This window comes from Apis laboriosa, unplaced genomic scaffold (assembly GCF_014066325.1).
Source record: "Apis laboriosa isolate Shangri-la unplaced genomic scaffold, ASM1406632v1 scaffold35_cov144, whole genome shotgun sequence".
Classification (NCBI taxonomy): domain Eukaryota; kingdom Metazoa; phylum Arthropoda; class Insecta; order Hymenoptera; family Apidae; genus Apis; species Apis laboriosa.
Genome location: NW_025222966.1, coordinates 2,648,436 through 2,667,946, shown reverse-complemented (window position 1 = coordinate 2,667,946; position 19,511 = coordinate 2,648,436). Strand labels below are relative to the sequence as shown.

General features: G+C 18.3%; 1 protein-coding gene across 1 annotated transcript; it reads left to right on the top strand.

Annotated features, from left to right (window-relative positions):
* Positions 1 to 2,717: 2,717 nt before the first annotated feature.
* On the top strand, positions 2,718 to 9,457 carry LOC122715460 (probable phospholipase A1 magnifin). The gene is made up of 7 exons (XM_043937675.1): positions 2,718 to 2,787; positions 2,866 to 2,923; positions 3,635 to 3,783; positions 3,866 to 4,108; positions 5,258 to 5,446; positions 9,195 to 9,333; positions 9,406 to 9,457. The coding sequence occupies exons 1-7, from the start codon at positions 2,718 to 2,720 to the stop codon at positions 9,455 to 9,457; spliced, it is 900 nt and encodes a 299-aa protein (XP_043793610.1).
* Positions 9,458 to 19,511: the final 10,054 nt, after the last annotated feature.

Genomic DNA, 19,511 nt, shown 5'->3' with positions numbered 1-19,511 from the left:
ATTTAATATATAAACGATTTACCTTTTAATTCACCTTATATAGACATATATATATTATTATTTTTAATATACTTTATTTTATTATTTATTTATTATTATTTATTTTTTTATTATATGAAGTGTTAATGATTTTCTTTTAATTTTGCAAGTCTATATAATTCATATAATATGTAATATATAATAATTCATTAATACATATACTTTCATACATATTTAATAATTTTAATGAAATTTTATATCATAAATTAGAAATAACCAATAGTTTTAAATAACAATAATAATTTAAATAATAGTTTAAATTAATAGTTTAAAGTAACAAATAAATAAACTTTATAAATTATTTATCATCTAATTATCTTATTTCATAAATTTCAAAAATTTAAAATTTCAAAATAAAAATCTATAATTTATAATTTATAATTTATAATTTATAATTTATAATTTATCAATTCATTAATATTATTAATTGATTTGAAAATTTAAATAAGAATTTAAGAAATTTTAATAAAATTTTATGATAATTCAATAAAATAAAATAAAATAATTCAATAAAATAAAATCTTGTAGATATGTGCATACATATCCATATATATATAGAAATAAAATTGATATAATATCACAATATCAAGATGTAGATGTTTAAACCCATGAGAGCATAAGTTGATACGAGAAAGACATGCAGGTATTCGCGCTTAAACTATACTCGTTACCGGATGTTATTAATAGCCAATGTTTTGCGCTGACCTAAGCGCACGTATTCACGCGTTGCTCTAACTTACGAACGCCTACGGAAGGGAATCGTCTCGTCCTGCATGATATCGTTTGACCTAGAAGATTCAATTAACGAACATTGCATTTGCCATTATAGCAAGTTCGCTGCAGCGTAGGTGACTGTTACGCTGATCTGCCGGAAGTAATAAAACTTTGTCATATTTTGAGAGAATTAGATCGAAAGAATATTTGATATTCGAAATTAAGAAAACAATATAAACGAAAGAAATATTTTGCTAAATGTTACTGTAATGAGTAAGGTAAAAAATATAATCTATATATAATCAATATATATAATTTTGTATTGTGTTTTGCATTATTCGATTTTCTATAATCTTCTAGGTTTCTTTCTCATTTTTTTTATTTTTATGCTTTTTATTTCTTTAAAAAGTATTTTTTAATTTAAAAAGTAAGAATAATAAATATTTAAAAAGTAAATATATTTTTTGATTTTTAAAGAAACTTCAATAAATAATTTCATAAAAAATTATATATCTAAATTTAAGAATTTACTGAAAAATAGAAAAGTATTGAAAAGAAAATTGTAAAATAGATTTTTAATCTATTTTTTCTTTCAATTAAATCATAATATTGTATTTATTTGTAATTTTTTGTAATTATGCTATTTTTTTAATCTATTTGAAGATGTTATGTGCTAAATTCTTTGAGTCATTTTTAATATATATATTTAATATATCATGATTTTTCAAGTTTGAGTACATAGTTTAAAAACAAAATTATTATTAATTTAATAATTATTGTATTGTTATTCATGATTTTTTATTTCTATGTACTGTTAGAAGCACATTAAAAGTTCTTTTTATTAAAACAAACTTGAGAATGAATAAAAAATAAAAAATAATATAAATAAAAAAATAAAAAATATAAGCAGCATAATAACATAAAAAATTGAAGCAGATTTATTTCAGACAATTTCGCAATCATATCATTTTAAATCTAATAATATTACAATTTGTAATGTAACATAATGATAATTTGAAATAAGATTATGTAAATTTCAAATATTATAATACATTTTCATTATAGTAAGAATTATTGTTTACACAATATATCATCATTATATATTATACAAACAAAATATATCATCCAATTTGGCTTTGTTGGAAAAATAAATAACAAAATATTTTTTATATTTCTCTTCATATTTTCATTATTTTTTTTTTTATAATTATTATTATTCATAAATGTCATATATATGTAAATGTGTCATAAAAATTTGAGTGCTAATATAATTTTAATTTTTATACTGTATATTTGAAATAAATAAGCAAATAACAATATATATAATATAAATTAAAATAATAAATTTTTTATAAAAGTTTATTATTTGATTTAATTACTTTTATTCAATAAATGATTTAGTGATTTAATTAAAAATTATATTTTTAATAATTGACACTGTGTTTTTTTTAGAGACAAATTTATCATTTTTTTAGCATTTATTCTTGTTTTTATTAATTTTCGATTCTATCTATATATATTATTTTTAAAAACTATTCTAATTTGATAATCTAAATTTATAATATATTTAGATAATATAATACGTATATATAATATGTCAATATAAATAATATAATTAATAACAATTTGAAAATATATTAAATATCTATTATTATCGAATATATTAAATAAGTGATATTTTTCATTTTTTCATGTATAATATAGTAATTACATATATATATATTATAGTAATTATATATCATTAAGATTTTTAAATGTTATATTTCTTTATTCACTCATTATGTAACAACTACTCGAAGAGGGTACTTTATATATATAGCACAGATTTTCCTATCTATTTCATAACAAGCGGGAATGTTACGAACAAGACACGTTGAAGACACGTTCTTTTAGAATTACAATATATATATACATATATATATAGTGTAAATGTGTGTTATAATCATTTTTGAATAAAATTAATAATGTCAAAAATATATATTTATCTCTCTCTAATTTTTTTCTTAATTCATAAAAACGTAATTGAAGCAGTGTGTATGTACGAATTAATTTTTTTTTTATTACATATTTTGTAATCTATTTTTTATAATAGCATTTGCTTGTGATGTGTAGGTTATGGAAAAGATAATCCTACTCTTGTTACGAAGATTTATCTGAAAGTTTATAAAGGGTAATTTATAAAAAAAATATAAAGGAAAGTTTATAAAATTTATATAAAATTTAATATTTTGATTAATAAATGCTATTTCTAATGTTTTCTGTTTTGAAATATAAAATGATGATTACATAAATGTTTTTTTTTAAATTATTTTGAATGTTAAAGTTAAATTCAATGTCTTTATATTTCTTCTTCTTTTTTATTTAAAATGTACATAAATTTATTTGAATTATTTGAATTAATTAAATAGAAAAGATTAACTTGTTATGATTTATTTAATATTATCGTGACCCATAATTTTAATTCTCTTTAACTCTTTTATGTCATTATTCAATATTTTTGATAGATTTATTTTTAATTTTTGATTTCAATTTTTAATAATTTGTTTAAATCTAAAATAAATATATCAAATAAATATATCAAATAGCAATTTATTTAAAAATCTTTTGAAAGAAAGATAAATTCTAAATTCTTATTTTTCTTTCTTTATATCGGAAAATATCGTAATAGTATTAAATTAATTTAGAAATTAATTATTAATTATATTAATATATATCAATTATAATATAATATATTAATTTATAATAATAATATATTAATTATTATATTAATTTATATAATATTATATTTTATATAGTAATATAATATAATATAATATATATATTTATTATAATAAATTGCTTATATATGAGTTATATACAAAAATATTTTTCACAATTGCAGAAGCAGCTTAAATCCTATATTTTTTCCATACATACTCGCAAATCTAGAAAATATTAGCGATACGATTTTGACGGATCAAGACAGTATTCTTTACATACATGGATTCTTGGAGAACTCGGAAATGGAAAACGTACAGATACTAATTAAATGTATTACTCTCACGCAATATAAAATGAGATAAATTAGAAATGAAGAAATGAAATGATTGAATTTAAACTTTCATATTTACAGCTTATTTAGACAAGGGAGACGTAAACGTAATATTGCTTGATTGGGGAAACATAGCATTTAATATTAATTACTTTCGCGTGTCAAATATGGTTCCTATGATAGGAAAACTCGTTGCTAAATCCTTGACAGAACTTCACAAACTGATTGATTTGAATAAATTACATGTGATTGGTCATTCTTTGGGTGCTCATATAGCTGGTCATATTGGACGATCCATGAAAATTATTCTTAATCGAATAACAGGTGAGTAATTATGATTTTTTATAAAATATGAAATAAGAGTAAAATTATGTATTAATTTATGTATATATTTGATTTGAAAATTTATGTTAATTTTTATTTATGAGTAACAAATAATTTTTCAGAGGAAATGAAATTATTAACTTTTATATAATCTATATAAATATTAAATATAAAATATATATAAATATTATCCGATTGTTCTAGAACTCTCTATATAAATATGAATATCTGAATTTAAGTTTATTTCTATGATTCATCAAATATAAAGCTATATTCTATATATTTTTATATGTATGTTTGAATTCAGACTAAACAAAATATAAATAAATTTATTAAAATAATGGAATTTCTATTGACCGGATTCAATATTTGAATTTAAAATATTTTCCGAATATTTTATTTCGAATATTATATTCCAAATATTTTATATTTCAATTGAATGAATATTCGAGTACTCAAATTTTGATATCAATAGATTTGAACAATACCAACAAATGAATATATAATATTTTATATATATTACCATATATATTTTAATTTCTAATTCATTGATAATATTTCAAATTTGATATATAAATCGATAGTAAATATTTATTTATATATTTATTATTAATATTATAATATATTTATTAATATATTATTAATATAATAATATTATAATATTAATATAATAATTATTAATATTAATAATTATTAATTATTAATATAATTAATAATATATTTATTATATTATTTATTATATTAATAAATATTTATATGTTAAATGTTAATTCAGTTGAATTTAAAAATTATGACCGGATAAAAAATTTAAAATTTAATAAAAATAAAAAATTATAGACTTTATCTTAAGAAAAAAAGTATTTAAATATATATTCTAGGTTATATCGATATAATATATAATATATATATATATATATTAAAAAAATATGATATAGAGTAAGATTTTTAATTGAAATATATTGATCGAAAAATTTTTAATTTTTAATTGCTTCTCAAAAGATTTATTTTTTAAAGAATTACTTCTTAAAAATACAATAACAAAATATATTATTATTTTTACGTATTCAATTATTTATTGAATACTGATTAGTATTGATACTATTCAATATTATTAACTTAAATTAAAAAAATAACAATCTTCTAATATAGGATTAGATCCAGCATTTCCACTCTTTTATCCTTCTGAGTGTCACCTCAGGTCGAGCGATGCCAAAGTCGTCGTTATCCTTCACACTGATGGTGGATTTTATGGGACACCTTTCAATACGGGAACTGTTGATTTTTATGCAAACAAGGGGATCAGTTCTCAACCGGGTTGTCTTCCAACTATCGGAAGAGGTAGAGTATAATTTCTTGTTAAGTCAGTCTAATGGCTCATCGTCATAATATAGAAAATTTTAAAAGCGATCGAATACGACACTGATAACCGGTTATCATTATAATTAATATAAGATATATTTATGTTGTTTGTTTATAATAATCATTGTCATCCATTGCAAGAAGATAAATCATTTAATGGTAAAATATTTTTTCTATGTATATAGATATTTATTTTTCCTCTATATGATAAAGGTAAATAATTACATGAAATATTTTTATAAAATTAAAATATGTTATGCATGTAGTATTAATATATCAAATATCTTTGAAATATCTTTGAATTGTAAAAAACAAAAATTAATATACAAAAATATTAGTTTATTTTTATTTACTAAATTATAAACAATTTAAATTTACATTAGATAGAATGAAGTTGAAAGCAGTCTTATTGTATTTTCATCTCGCTTCAACATAAATTTAATTTATTTAAAATTTAATAACTAAGTCTCAACCGATTTTTTAAAATATTAACTTCTTTGTTTGGTCTTTAAAATCAATCATTCAAAGATGTTCTAAATATTTTTTATAATGAGATAGAAAAATATATATTTATACATATAAATAAAAGAACATTAATGATTTTGAAATATTTGAAAAAAATAAATTATTGATATTATTTCAATTATATAAATATATATTATTATATAAGATATTTTTATATTATCACGATTAAAAGAAATATTAAATTTAAGTAATTTCATTTAAGTGGATTTCCTATATATTTTTCATTCTTCCTTATACATATATTTTATATATTATATTCCTATATTATCATCATATATTTTCTTCATTATATTTTAATGTTTGATCTTTAATTTTTAATAGATATAAAAAAAATCTTCTAATTCATAAAGTCAAAAAATTATAAAATTTTGGAAATATGTAGAATATATGTAACGAAATTCTTCTTGTCATCTAAAATTATTTTAAAAAATTAAAATTAATTATTAAATTTGACTATTCTTTGACTTTAGTTTGTAAATTACATTCTATATATAAGAGATAAAAAGTTAATAATAAGGATTATCATCTTTTAAAATAAAGATTATTGAAAATAGAAAGTCAAATTGTAAATAAAAATAAAAAGTATTTGTTTTTTATCAAAAAATTTGATTTTTATCAAAAAATGCATGAAAATAAAGGTTTTTATTAAAAAAAAAAGAAAAGAAGAAATTATAAATAATATAACTGCATGACTTTGATTCAATATCAAGACAGAATCAATATATGATTTTTTATTAAAGTTTTTATTTAAATTTTTTTTCAGTGAAATTCTTCGTTATTTAAGATTGAGATATTTCGTTATTTAAAATTGAATAAGTATTCTTGTTAAAAAATACAAATGAATTTATTATACAAATTAATATTAATAAATTAATATTTTTTGCAAAAACAAATATGTAATAAAAAAATATAAACAAATATATTTGTACAAAAAATATCTTATACACTCAATTACTATTCATTTTGATTTTTTAAAACATAATGTATCATTCAAAAGAAATTTTATCAATGTTAAACAAAGCATGATAAATTGATGCATATGAGATTTGTTGATATAAATAAAACTTTGTGATTTTTCACGCTTGATTGATTGATATTATTCACTTAGCATATACGCTTACTATGTAATTAAAGATATAGATTGGATAATTAATCTATTATTATCATATAAATTACATTTTGTATAAATTATTTTATTTTTTTTAGTATGTTTTATTTACATGTGTATATTTACATTTTCTAATAAATGTTACAAGAATATTCCTTCTTGCACAATATTTTTATGTAAATATGAAGTTAAGGAATTCTTTTTATAATTTTTATAATTTATACTCAAAAAATCAAAAAATAAGAATTCAAAGATCAATTTTTAATTTTTTAGAATAAATATGAACAGAAATATGAAATTGCTTATTACATATTATCTTTATATGATTTTATTTGTCTTTGTCTAAAATTTTATAATTTTTGAATTTATGAGTAAGACATTTCTTATTAATTTATCAATGAAAATTTTATCTAAAATTTTATCTCTAAATAAAATTTTTTCAGTTGATAGACTGAATTTGATAAATTGAATTAATAAACTAGGTATTTATTTTAAAAGAATGTTTATTTTTTAATTTATTGATATATATAGTCCATATATAATGTATTAATATATTTATGAAACATTTTTGGAGAAATTCTAGAGTTTAAAATAGATATAAATATTGATATACAAAAATAACAGATAAAGTTTATTTATTTATTATGTAATTAAAATTTACATTAGATAAAGTGAAATATATCTAAAAATATTTTACTTGAAATTATTTTGATTTTTATCATTAATATTATTCAACAAGAAATAGATGGAAGTTAAATGATTTTAAAAAATATATATTCTACATTATCTATTTCATATTTCATACATATTCATGTGTTTTAATTTTTTTATGAATGGATTTCATATTATAAAAATTAACTTTAGTTTTCTTTTCTTTCAATTTTCTAAAATGGAATTATATTTTTTGATATATTGTTCGATATAGCTTAACATTTTCTATAAAAAAAATATTAACCCAATATACTTAAAAATTATTAATTTAGGATATACTTTAATTTGTGAATTTATTATAGACATTGAAGGACAAATATTATTTTGTATATTCTTTGTATAATAAATTTTATAATATTTAAATAATTTTTAGAAAATAATATTGAATTAATATTTCTTCATAAAAAATATTGTACTGCATGAAATAATGCAAAAAATATATGATATATTGAAAAAATAAACGATTTGTGACTTTATACATCCGCTTATCAAAAGAAACATACAAAATAAATAATATCAAAATATGCATTTTTCAAAATCATTCACATTCCATCCGAATATTTCTTGCTGCGGATAATAATAGTAATAAAAATCAAAGTGATAATTTTGAGTGAAATATATAGAAATTTTTTGTATCTTTATTATATTCTGTTCTTGGCTCATTGGATCATCTAACACTTTTAAATTGTTGTAATTTAATAAATAAACAAGTTTTGATCGAGATTTGATATATTACTTGTGTCTGTTTTGATCTCTAGAAAATTCTTCAAAGATCCTATGAATATATTAATATTCTATATAGATACTTTTTTGCAAAAAAGTATTCTACTGTATACTATTACTGTTATGCTTTTGAATAAATTCAACTTGTGATATCTTGAGGACAGAAAGATCAGATCATATCTTGCGGTTTTTCTTTAATATATTTTAATAATGGAATGGATATTTTATTCTAAAACAAATGATACGAATAAGCTATTAAATTAATATATATTATTAATATATATATCTACTATAAATAAGACATATTTATAATATAATTTCAGAAAAATTGTAATCTTATTACAATAATTAATTTATTAATTATTATTATTTAATTAATGTACACATATTCTTGTATATTATATTATAGTGATATTCACGATTAAAATTTATAAAGTAAATTCTATTTTACAAATCGCATTCATAAAAAATATTTACAATTTCATTAAAAAATTTAATTATACCAAATTAAAATTTATATTTATTTTTTTCTTATATATAATAACTTTTCATAAAATTTTTTATTCTTACAATTGAAATTTCATATTTATTAAAGTTCATAAAAAAATATTAATTTTTAACTAATGGTTTTTATCATTTTTAAAATTAAATTTGTTGAAGATTTGTGCAGTCATCAAAAATCTGTGAAGATATATACAGAGTCTTTAAGAAATCCTAAAGCATTTCCGGCGCATAAATGTTTTAATAATAAAAAGGATAATGAAGTAATCTATTTTGGAGATTCAATACCACCTAATATGTAAATAATAATTTCTATTTTATTGCTTCAAATTTTATTTATTTTGATTACATAATCATTACATTATTTCAGATATGGTGCATATTGCTTCAATACTAATTTCCTACAAGATAAAGGCATTTAATATATATATATATATTAGATCAATATAGTATATATATATATATATATATATATATATATACTTATACTAAGTAGTAATAGTATATATAATACTAGAATGTTATAATAATAATAATGAAATTTTCAGAAAAGTAAAAAATACGACACTTTATTGTTAAATTTATACAATAAATAAATATTTATATTTATATTTATATTTTTATTATTTTTAATTATATTTTTTTATTTCTTTTTATAAAATTTCTTATTATAATATTTCTTATTATTATTATTATTATTCTTATTATTATTTCTTATTATATTATAATATATAATATTATATATTATTATATATATATTATATATATATTATTATATTATATGTATTATTTCAAAATATTATTATATTTATAATTATTATTAAAATATATTTAAAAATACAGATTAAAACAACAGAAAAATTTTAGTTTTTATATCTTATCTGATATCATATCTGATAATATTTTTTATAAGAAATATCGAACTACATCGGATGATGCATTTAAAAAAATAATTACATTTGAAAAAATAAAATTAACTTTCACATAACTTTTGTAAGCTTCCGTTTATAAAGAAATCAATTTCGGAATATTTCTCTCGAAACTATTTAACTTTTAATTTATTTATATAAAATAAAATAATAAAATAATAAAATAAAATATTAATATAAATGCTAAAATTATAAACATATTTCATTACAAATAATATTAATCAAGATATTTATATCAAATGAGATTTTCTATATAACATATACATTACATTTATTATATATATTATACATATATGCATATATAAATATATTACATATGTTTGAATCAAATATATATATGTTGCATATTTATATACTGTATATCTTTTGTAAATATAATTTTTTAATATTTTATAAAATTACGTTTTATAAAATTAATATGTCCTTATCTGATAAAACAAATTGTAAATTGTAAATTGTAAATAATTCATTTTATTTTATCAGATAATATAAGAATAATTCTATAAATTACTATTTTATAATTTTATTTCATAATTTTAAAATAAAGTTTTTATATAATATCGTATATATTATATTAATAACATTATATAGTAATAATTATTGATGATGAATAAAATTTAATTATTGCTTATTCTTACACTTTATATCTTTAACAACTATAATCGTACACAAATTATCATAGAATTGCAAATTCAAAAAGAAAATCATAGTAACACAATTTTCTATTGAATTGATATTAAAGCTTCTTAACTCTATTAGGATTTCAAAGATACACGCAATACAATATATATATATAAGTATGTACAATATTTATAATATAGTATATGTAATTTATTTCCTCGAAAATTTCAATAATTTCATTATTGTTTATAACTATAATAAATTTTAAATAGATTTCTTAAATCATTTTTATTTTATTTTTATTATATAATTTTTTTTTCATTCATCGTCATGAATAATTAATAGAAACCAATTATGTTTCTTTTGATGCATATGATGTCCCCTCACCTTAACGAGGTTGACATTCCACATATTAATTACTTCCATCTCCTAAGAACAAAAGAAAGAAAAAATAAAAACAAAATAAAGAAAAGTTAATTTCCATTATTTTTATTTCGCTTTCAAAACAATTTATATATGTATGTATATATATATATATAATATAATAATATATATATAATAATATAATATAATAAATATAAAATTATAAAATAGTAATTTATAGAATTATTCTTATATATATATATATATTATATATTATATAATATACATATACATATATATATGTAATATATATTAATATATATTATTATATATATTATATATTAATATATATATATATATATTAATATATAATATATATTCCTAATTTGTTTTTTAATTAGCGGAAGTTAAAAAATTTCATAATTAAATTTTATTTCATTTTTGCAAATAAAATTTAAAACTTACATTGTCAAATATTTTAACATTATATTTGAACATTATTCAAATATTTTAATAAGAAATAAAATTTAATTTGAAACTGATATTTGATATAATATTTACATAATATTTATAATGAATCGAAATATAAACTCATTAATTATTAAAATAAAATTAGAAATACTTAAGAAATTAAAAAACGATGACAGTGCTATAGAATTGACAAAATTATTTATTTAATTAATTAATTTAATTACTAATTAATTTAATTGAGAAATTCACAATTATTAGCGTAAAAAAACAGAAAATTAAAAATTATTTTTATGGTAGATATACATTTTCCAAGCACATCTTCTAAACGTAGAGAATGCGATAATATTGACGTCGCAAGATAAATCCAATGAGAAAAAATTATGAAGAAAATATTGTTAATAATATTTTAAATTTTAACATTGAAATAATGAATAGAAAATATACACAAAAAATAACAATAAATATATGTCTCATTTTAAATTTTGAACTAAAAAAAAAAATTTTGATTTGAAGTATAAATAAAATACATTTAGCATTATATGTTAAAAAAAAAGCAATTAGCAATTAAAAAAAATATATTTTAAAATAATAATACTAATTTTATTATAAATAAACGAATTATTTTTCTTATATACATATATATTTATATATGATACGTTCAACAATAAGTAAGAATTATCTGTTGTTGTATATTGTTGTTATATATTCCATTATCTAAAAATTTCTTTGCCCGAATAGTTTTATATTAATTTAGATAATGAAGGTATGATAATTTTTCGAATCAAATTTTTCTTAAAAAATAAATTTTAGTAAAATATTGCATAAAATATTATTATTATTTATGAATTCCTTAAAAATTTTATAATTTATATATATATATAATTATAATTTATAATTTTATTGTAAAATGTTTTACATCAAATATTCTACATATATATATATATATATATATATATATATATTATTAAAATATTAATAGGACACTTATGGAGAATTGATTTTAAAGAATAAAACAAATAAAAATTGATACGTAAAAATAGTTATCAGTTGAAATTTATTTAATGATTAAAACTTATTAATTATAGCTTATTATTAATTAATTTGTGATAATTAAAGCGAAACAAAAAGAAATGATATCTTTCTGTCTTTGCTGTTGCATTCTATTTCCACTTCATTTTATTTAACAATTGTTTATAAGTTAATAAATAAATCAATAATTTTATTTATTTTGATTTCTAGAATCCATTATATAATTTATATTAACATTCTGTTATATATAGTATTGGATATATGTTGATTTCATATGTCAAATTATAATTTAACAACAATTATATTTAGAAATTATATAATATAATATATAACTATGCATGGCATTAATATTCATCAAATATTTTTAAAAAATCAATTTTATACATCAAAACGAAGATAAAAGTTATAATACAAAAATTTATATTCAAATTATACGCAATTTAATTTATATATAATATATATAGAATATTCATGTTATTTTTGTTTCTAGAATTTTTTTCAAAAATAGTAAGTTTTAAAAAAAATGAAGATTTTTTACATTCAATGCAGAATAAATTTTTTAAATTATTCAAACTACAATCATAAAATGATATCATAATTTACTAAAATTATTATTTGTTTAATGTTTTTTTCATATTTCTCATATTAAATTTATAGAAATCCTCATATATATTTGATTAAAAATTTACAAAACTTTCATATTCTATTCGTTATTGAAAATTTATTAAATTATTGAGTTAACTGAAAAATCCAATATTCTTTCTTCCATAATAGATCATTAAATTCGTTTCGACAACTACTATTATAATATAAAAAAAAGAAATAAATATTAATTTAAAAAAATCATAACATTATCATTTTATAAATTATTGTATAGTATTGCACTATCATAAATTTAAAAAATTGTTTCAATTGTTAGATTGCGTATAAAAAATAAAATTTATCTTTTTTCATTTTTAAATCTATTTCTTTTTATATTTATATATAAAACCTATCTCATATATTTATAGATTTTTTTAAATCTATTGAAATATTTCGAAAAAAAATCTAAGAATTAATAGCATGAACAATCTACATAGCTATAGATATAGATAAATCGTGAACATAATTTTGTTGTATATTATAATGAAATATAATGTAAATTATTAATAGTTATTAATAAAAATTATTTAATTAAATTGATATAACATAATTACTATCAATATAGAAAAAAATTCTTAGTCTAATGTTGTACCTTGATTGTAATTTATAATCTATTCAACAAATTACCTCGATTACAGAGCGAAATGATTAACAATAATGTTCAATTCTACGATCTAATTGAAACACATGCGTCCTCTATTCAAATATCTAATCATTCAAGACTAATCCAACATGTAGTTAATTGCGTTGTTAAAATGCATAACCGCAGTACCGCAACTTCGTAAAGCAATATCCGTGCACGCGAATGCATTCTAATCCAACCAATTAAATTAACTTGACAGTGGAACTGGTTCGTTACTATGTATCCATGTGTCCGCGAGAACCGTTACTATTTATATCATTCTAAAGACTTCCGAAAAACAAACTGCTTTTTTCTTCCTAGCTATTCATCCTAAGAATTATCGGCTATGTTATATTTATAATCGGAGATATCCTATAGAAGAGCAATATATTAATTTCGTCATAGTTTCTATTCATTAATTATCGAAAAATTTCTTAATTGCATTACATTTCAAATATATGTATTTATATATGTTGAAATGTATATGTTGAAATTTAATATAAAATTAAATATTTTAGAATTTAAAACACAATAAGAAAATTATTTATTTCAATTCTTAAAGTATTTCATGGCAGATTGTCATTATTTTTTTGGCCGATTTTAAATAACATATTTATTATTATTATTATTATTATTATTATTATTATTATTATAACATATTTATTATTTATTAATTATATTATCTTAGAATAATAGTTATTAATTAATTAATTATCTTAGAAATAGTACTATTAACTTTTAAATAATTATTTTAATTTTAATTAAAATTAACTATTGAATAATTTTTTTTCAATTTTTCAACAAATAATTGAAAAATTATAAAATAAAAAAATATTTGCAAATTCTCATTTAATTTTTTTCTTATAATTAGATAAAATACCATATTTTTATACACATATTTCCCAAATTAAAAAAATTTTTCTAATAATTACAAGTTTTGTTTGAATAGCTTTATAACATATTCAGTTAACGAAATTACGAAATAATCGAATTTTATAAGTATTGTTTATATTATCAAAGATATTTTAAATTTAAAATGAATAATCGCATAAATTATATTTAAATATTAGATATATTTATTTATATATTTATACAATTTGACATTTTGTACATTTGAATGTACAAAAACCTATATGTTATATAAAAGAATATAAAATATACAAAGTACAATTTTTATCTTAATAATATATTATATTTGAGAAATAAAGTAAATCTCTCTTTAAACTCTATTTCTTTAGTCATATTCATATGAATTTGATTTTACAAAAAAATCCACAGTTTAATTACATTATTATATGTTAGAAATAAAAATATTTTATAATTTGTAATATGACACGTATATATTTTATTTTTGTTTTCTTCATATTGTTCATTTTCTGTATGAGTTTTCAAATCAATTAAAAATTTATATTTTTAATATGATGTGTTTTTATCTGTTTTATCTGTTTTATATAATTGAAAATAATCACATTATATTTTTTAACAAATTATAATATTTATGTTACGTCATATTGCAACAAATGGGGGATATTGGATGAATTTTATAATGAAGAATTCAATATAAAATTATTAATAGTTATTAATAAAAATTATTTAATTAAATTGATATAACATAATATTAAATATATATATATATATATATATATATATATATATGAATATCTTTCGAAAAAAATTGAACAATGAACAAAAATCAATAAAATGCAAAAAAATACAAAGGAGACATTCCGCAATCTTATTAATATCACAATGATATTCCAGATGAATATCATCTAGAGCATAATCTATATAATACTATTTGAGAATCGGAACGCGAGAAACAGAATCATTAACAACACTTATGACGTAAGGAAACGTCTAACATCCGAGGTTGAATCTTGAGCCATTCATGCTTCACTGAATAAGACGAAACAAATACAATCAATCCGTATACGTGGAACCCCTTCTTCCGCCATCCAAACAAGAATCCTCATACACAATCCGTTCATGGAAATACTACATATAACTTCGTTTCTCTACCGGCATGCTAGCATAAGTGTTGCGCGCATGAGGTGGTGCAACCAGTGCGCCTCTCTAAAGGGCATAATTCTTTGATCTCGATTTTTGTCCACTCACCCTATCTCTTTGCCCCACCCTACCTCCGCCCAATCCACCGTAACATAGCTAGCTTATCCAGGTTGATGCTGTGTTGGCTTCGTCGTTCTACATACATCGCGCGCCTTCCTCTCTCCGCACAGAAAATTCAAGACCGGTTAATCCAGATTAACTTTGAGTCGACGTTACGTACTGTACTATAGGTAAGCGCACGTGTACGAACACCTCTGTACACGTATACATGATCGTGAACATGTGTCTGAGTATATATGCGCGAGAGTTTGTGGCGGCGAACCTCGATCGGGAGTAACGATCTTCCGCGATCAAAATGCAACGATACTTTCCCCCTGGAGCACTCGCCGGACCTGTCCTACCGCTGCACCGAGCTCTTCTTCGCGAAGGCAGAATTACGGACGCGTGTAACGTCTGCGAACCGTGACCTACGAGTCTATAGAAAAAGATTGTTCTTTAACTCTTTAGTTATATATTTTTTCATATCTCATCTCAGAAATATATCATATTCAATTTTCAATATTCAATTAATACTAATAAATTTTTATTTTCGTTTATTTACATTTATCTTTTTTTATTCAAATATGATTTAAAACTATCTCTTTTTTTTCAAATACTAATAATAAAACAATATTCTTTTTATATTATCCCTTCTAATTTATTTTAATAGATTAAGATCTATTTTGATAGATTAAACGGATAATTTTGAAGAACTTGAGACAAATCAATTCATTTGATTATCAAAAATCAATTAATATAAATGAATATCTTTAATGAATGTTATTATATTTAAGCAACATACATTTAAATTATTATAAATAATTTATAAATTGATTTAATATTATTATGCTGCTTTCATTTAAATATAACGAAATAGATAACTACATATATCAATTTTGACTATAAATTGTTAGTGAGAGAATATTAAGATTTGTAATTGAATTTTAGGACTAATAGGATTAGAAAATTGATTTAGTACAGAATGAATTTGTAATTTTAAATTAAAATATTACAGATTTAATAGATTTATTATTTGATTTAATATTTAAATATAGAATATATTGATTTAAGATTCAAATATAGAATAGATAGAATAGAAAACGTGAAATTTTAAATATTGACAAGACCATTAAATAATATTAAATATGAGAAGTATAGAAAAATTTTTCAAATATTGATGAAATTAAAATTGAAATACGAAGATGTTATTATTAGATCGCGAATATTTAAAACTTATAAATATATATAACTTTTATATATATATATATATATATATAAATATATATAAACTTATAAATATATATAAAAACTTGTAAAATGTAATTATTTTAAATTAAGAACTATTTTTTTTTACATTTTATAATTTTATTATTTTGCATGCATTATTAATTTCTAAATAAAACTTAACAAATTCATTAGATCTTATCTAAAAAAACTTAAATAGCAATGATAAAAAATATATTATATTAATTACATTAATAAGTTGTTTTTATATAAGAGATATCTTAATTTAAATTTTACTAAATAAAAATTAACAATTTATTTAAAAAAAAAATACATTTGATATTTTAAAAATATATTGAATCAATTATATTTAAAAGAAGAATAATATACAAGATAATATATAAATAATATAAAAATAATATAAAAATTTAAATCATCTTTGTTATGTTAAAAATGAAATAAAATTATAAAACCGGTATTATAAATATGACAACTGAATCCAGATTTGAAAACTTAATTGAATTAAATGCAAATCAAATTTATTAAAGATGTCTATATACTCAATGTAAGAAGGGAATATCGTGAGCATGAAATCTTTGTATAAGACATCGTTCTTGATATTAATGATGGCAACGCATCACCAGTAATGAACATGCATAACCTGTCCCGCCCACGAGCGTACTCTGCGTTATACTCATACAATAATATTATCTATACAGTGCTATATCACGAATCGTCTAATTTCTCAGAAAATTAGATTATTAACGTTAACTTAATTATTAATATGTTATCTGAGGTTTTTTCCAAAAATATATTCTTTTCAATTTACATTCTTCGTTAACTACGATCTTAAAAAATCAAGCTTATTAATTAGAAACTTATGGTTTAAAAATTATATTTAATCTTTATATTTAATCTAATAAAAAAGTTAAATATACGTATAGATAGCAAATTATTCGTTATTTGTATTTATCATTTGCTTTCATTATCTTCTATCGAATAACATTTTCTTTTAATATATTAAAAAGTACCTAATTTTTGTAAAAAAAAATATTTGTTTATCTTTTCCAAGTTATAAGATCATTTTAGAATTAAATTTTACATTTGAATTTTCAAAATTAAAAAAAATATATATATGTGTATATGTATATATGTTTGGATATTTTTTGCAAATTTTTTGTAGAAACTATTTTTGGCCAGATTTTTCATTGCAAAATTTCATTAAAATCAATGTCTTTTATTTTTCTTATAAGAATGAGATACTCAAAACTTTAAAAATTTAAAAGCTTTTAAAATTCAGCAATAATAATAGTTAATTTAAATAATTGAATTGATATAATAGATATTAGATCTATTTTAACTGATATTTTATAAATCCATTGCAATAATTTATGAAAAAAAAAAATAAGATATAGAAATTTAATTTTTTACAAATAAACAAAATAATTATCATTACAATTGAATAAATTTATTTTAAAAATTATTATTATTATTATTTTAGAATTTATTAAAATTTTAATTTTTAACTTAACTTTTTAATTTTAAAACTTTGTTAAAAGAAAAAAAGAAGAGAATAAAAATATTAATATTTTAAATTTCGAGAATCCGCTTCAAATTTTGAAATTTTGGAAATGTTTTACAAGTTCATAGATTTTCTCAAATTTCATAGATTATGTTTTAATCCATAAATATATCATCTTATCGATAGCGGTATATTGTTATTATAAGACATATAAAATAATCGAATACGAACATACATTATTTAAATGTAAACAACTGGATACGTACATGACATATATATACAGCATAACATTAATCAATTGTAAAAATATCCAAGTTATTTTTCATTGCTTGTTCTCTAAAATAATTATATTTTAAAACGTAACTAGATTGATAGTACACTTCTATTTGCATTACAATTATTTATATTAAAAAGATAAATTTTAAATATTGTTATATTGTTAATATTTTTAATATTTTAAAAATTCATTGTTAATATTTTATTTAGTAGTTTATTATTACATTATTAAAATTCTAAAATTAATTTTTTTTTGCACAAAACAATTTTTTTCAAAAAGTTATTAAAAAATTTGAAATTAAGTTATAAAAGTTTTATTACAATTTCAGATTATAATGTTGAATATCAAATTAAACAAAATATGTTATAATTTAATATTTATATTTTTTTCTTATTAGGAATATATTTAAATCGCTTTTTTTTCTATTTTAACACTAAATACAATTAAATAATACGATTAAATAATATCAATATATGATTTTTCATTTATATTATTACTAATTCTTAATAATTAATAAATATTTATATTATATATTTATATATTTATATTATTAAATATCATGGATAATATATCCAAGGCCTTAAACATGCGTATTGGCATTCGTATTCCAACAGCAAGATAGTAAAAACATGTTATATTCACCGATTGATATATTCACTGATATTAAGCT

Coding starts and splice junctions, on each gene's coding strand:
- LOC122715460 (XM_043937675.1), top strand. CDS start 2,718: ATGTCAAAAATATATATTTATCTCTCTCTAATTTTTTTCTTAATTCAT. Junction 2,788..2,865: donor AAACGTAATTGAAGCAGTGT/GTATGTACGAAT, acceptor TGTGATGTGTAG/GTTATGGAAAAGATAATCCT. Junction 5,447..9,194: donor TCTTCCAACTATCGGAAGAG/GTAGAGTATAAT, acceptor AATTTGTTGAAG/ATTTGTGCAGTCATCAAAAA.